The sequence below is a fragment of the Alexandromys fortis genome, unplaced genomic scaffold, assembly GCF_014885135.2.
Source record: "Alexandromys fortis isolate MF-2015 unplaced genomic scaffold, M_Fortis_MF-2015_v1.1 scaffold_369, whole genome shotgun sequence".
NCBI lineage: Eukaryota > Metazoa > Chordata > Mammalia > Rodentia > Cricetidae > Alexandromys > Alexandromys fortis.
The window spans coordinates 593,536-597,113 of record NW_026068250.1 but is presented as its reverse complement, the minus strand read 5'-3'; the positions used below and the strand labels follow the sequence as shown (position 1 = coordinate 597,113).

General features: G+C 45.8%; 1 protein-coding gene across 1 annotated transcript; it reads left to right on the top strand.

Moving 5' to 3' along the window:
- The first annotated feature begins 910 nt into the window (after positions 1-910).
- Positions 911-2,178, top strand: LOC126494157 (eukaryotic initiation factor 4A-III-like). Its single transcript, XM_050131386.1, has one exon. It carries the CDS (start codon positions 929-931, stop codon positions 2,144-2,146), a length of 1,218 nt encoding a protein of 405 aa, XP_049987343.1. The 5' UTR covers positions 911-928; the 3' UTR covers positions 2,147-2,178.
- Positions 2,179-3,578: the final 1,400 nt, after the last annotated feature.

Sequence of the window (3,578 nt, the reverse complement as noted above, 5' to 3'; positions counted from 1 at the left end):
TTCAAAACCAGAGACAACCCAAAACCTTTCTTTTTCTCTTAAACTGTTTCATTTATTTATTTATTTATTTATTTATTTATTTATTTTTGGATTTTCGAGACAGGGTTTCTCTGTAGCTTTTTGGTTCCTGTCCTGGAACTAGCTCTTATAGAACAGGCTGGCCTCGAACTCACAGAGATCTGCCTGCCTCTGCCTCCCGAGTGCTGGGATTAAGGGGTGCGCCACCACCCTTTCTTTTTCTTTTTTCTTAAATAAATTAAATGTTTTCTACACATTCTTTTCTACTTGAAACCCATGACTTGTGTAAGTTAAACTCTTTTAAAAGTTCCCGTAGTGCTTTTGCGACGTTAGTGCTATAGTAGAGAAATATTCTTTGGAGTGGACCAGCAGAATAGTCTGAGAATCTGCAGGCTTGGCTTGCTTATTGGTTTGCTGTGTATTTGCCGGACGGCTCTGTGTTTTCTTGGCCCACACAGGCCAAATAACTCTTAGGTTAGCAACAGACTTAAGAAAAAGACTGAAAATTTTCATTTAGAAAAGTTTTAAGCCGGGGCTTGAGGGGTGATCATCTTTAATCCCAATATTTAGGAGGCCAAGACAGGCATATCTCGGTGAGTTGGAGGGCATCCTGGTCTACATGGACCAGGAGACCCTGTCCCAAAAAATAAAAAGCAAAACAAATTTAGAGTGTAAGAAAATACAATATTCAGAAAAAGTATTTGTCCAATACCAAAGAAACCTGAGACCTGAGAGTCTCATCATAAATAATGATTTTATTTTAAAATTAAATTTATTCTTTTTGAGACAGTGTCTTGTGTTATTTACATTGCACTGTATTGAACTTTTAAAACTTTGTAGGTCAGCCCGCTGCCGCTCGCGCTCCTCACCTCTCGGTGGACTCGGAATCCTGGCGGCGGCCACAGCCACGATGGCGACGTCGGGCTCCACGCGGAAGCGGCTGCGCAAAGAGGAGGACATGACCAAAGTGGAGTTCGAGAGCAGCGAGGAGGTGGACGTGACCCCCACGTTCGACACCATGGGCCTGCGGGAGGACCTACTGCGCGGCCTCTACGCCTATGGGTTTGAGATGCCTTCTGCAATCCAGCAGCGCGCTATGAAGCAGATTATTAAGGGGAGTGATGTCATAGCACAGTCTCAGTCTGGCACCGGCAAGACGGCCACCTTCAGCATTTCAGTCCTCCAGTGCTTGGATATCCAGGTTCGAGAAACCCAGGCTTTGATCTTGGCTCCAACAAGAGAGTTAGCTGTGCAGATTCAGAAGGGTTTGCTGGCTCTGGGGGACTACATGAACGTACAGTGCCACGCCTGCATTGGGGGCACCAATGTTGGGGAGGACATCCGGCAGCTGGACTATGGGCAACATGTCGTGGCAGGCACCCCGGGACGTGTCTTTGATATGATTCGCCTTAGAAGTTTAAGGACACGGGCTATCAAGATGTTGGTTTTGGATGAGGCTGATGAAATGCTGAACAAAGGTTTCAAGGAGCAGATCTACGATGTGTACAGGCACCTGCCGCCAGCCACACAGGTGCTTCTCGTCAGTGCCACATTGCCTCACGAGATCCTGGAGATGACCAACAAGTTCATGACTGACCCCATCCGCATCTTGGTGAAGCTTGATGAATTGACTCTGGAAGGCATCAAGCACTTCTTTGTGGTTGTGGAAAGAGAGGTGTGGAAATTTGACACTCTGTGTGACCTCTACGACACGCTGACCATCACCCAGGCTGTCATCTTCTGCAACACCAAGAGGAAGGTTGACTGGCTGACAGAGAAGATGAGAGAAGCCAACTTCACCGTGTCATCCACGCACGGGGACATGCCCCAGAAGGAACGCGAGTCCATCGTGAAGGAGTTCCGCTCAGGTGCCAGCCGAGTGCTCATTTCTACAGATGTCTGGGCTCACGGCCTGGATGTCCCTCAGGTGTCCCTCTTCATTAACTACGACTTGCCCTATAACAGAGAACTGTACATTCACAGAATCGGGAGATCAGGGCGATACGGCCGCAAAGGTGTGGCCATCAATTTTGTGAAGAATGATGACATCCGCATCCTCAGGGACATAGAACAGTACTACTCCACCCAGATAGACGAGTTGCCCATGAATGTGGCTGACCTGATCTGAAGCTGGTGCTCGTGCATCAAGGGCCTGGATATGGTGCCTATCGTGAGCTCCTCCTCAGAACGGGAAGTCTCTATATAATGGGGTTTAAACGAACTGTCTTCTCACAGCCCCTCAGGAAGACCCTTGTTCGCTGCCATCTTTTCTAACCCACATGTAAAGAATCCAATGCTTTGAGCCTTTTACATTAAACATGGAAATTTTCCCATAAAATAAATTTGTAGGTCAGCCTCTCCCTCGTTGCTGCCGTGGTGGCAGCTCAACTTCTCTCCAAGGGTGGATGTCTGAAGCGTTACTTGTCTAGAGCAGATGCCGGCCAGGAAGGAGGTTCAGAATCCCTTCGGAAGAGGCGCAAAAAAGACCAAAGGCACAAGGCACTGATGGCAATGGATTTCGGATTGTTGATTATGATGTGGGCTGGGCAGACATGAAGAAGTGCGGTGTACTGGTTTGCTCCTTATGGCTTACCCAACCTCCTTTCCAATAAAACCCAGGACCACCAGCCCATGGATGGAGCCACTCACAATGGGCTGTACCCACCCCCATCAATAACTAGTTAAGAAAATGCCTTACAGCTGGATCTTATGGAGGCTTCTTCTCAGTTAAGGTTCCCTCCTTTCAGATAACTGTGGTTTGTGTATCAGGTTGATATACGACTAGCCAGTACACACAATTAGCCAGTTATAGGGCCCCATATTCATAATCCCAGCACTAAAGAGGCTAAGAAAAATGTGGGCCATATATTCAAGATTAGACTGAGCTACGTAGCAAGCATGTCACAAACAGACAAACAAAACAAGGCCTCCTTCAGTTGGGCAGGCATTGGCCACATGAGATCTGCCTTCAAAATTAATTATGTAAAAAAGAGCCAGGTGTGTTTTGCATGCATGCTAGTAATCTAAACTCTTAGGAGGTTGAGGCTGGAGGTTCAGAATTTCAAGGCCAGTTCCAGAGCACGTTTGATGCCAGTCCAGTAGTACAAAAGAACATGTCTTAAAGGGGGTTAAAGAGGAAATACACACACTATAATCTATAGTAATAAGCCTTATGGTCTTCAAAGAATTCAAGTTCAAATCCTTGCTCCCTAACTTTTAGTTATATGAACCAAACTATATTTAACCTTGTTACATCTCCAGTCCTCATAGTAAAGTAGAAACAAAAACAGTGGCTAACTTAAGTCATACAATGGTCATGTGATTATTGATTAGACAAACATTAAACATTCCATTCTTGTTACAACAATTGCCTTCATTTTATAGTGTTTATAGTGAATGTCTAGAAGCATGAAAGCAAGAAAGACACTGTGATGCTTAATTTTAATTGCCAAACTCCAATGGGTCATAAAATGCCCAGAGCACCAGGGGAGCACACTTTTGGGTGTGTGTAAATCTTCCAGAGCCGATTAACTCGTGGGAAGGAACACTGACTGGCCCTG

Excerpts from the sequence above, each read along its gene's own strand:
- LOC126494157 (XM_050131386.1), top strand. The coding sequence starts at position 929 with ATGGCGACGTCGGGCTCCACGCGGAAGCGGCTGCGCAAAGAGGAGGAC.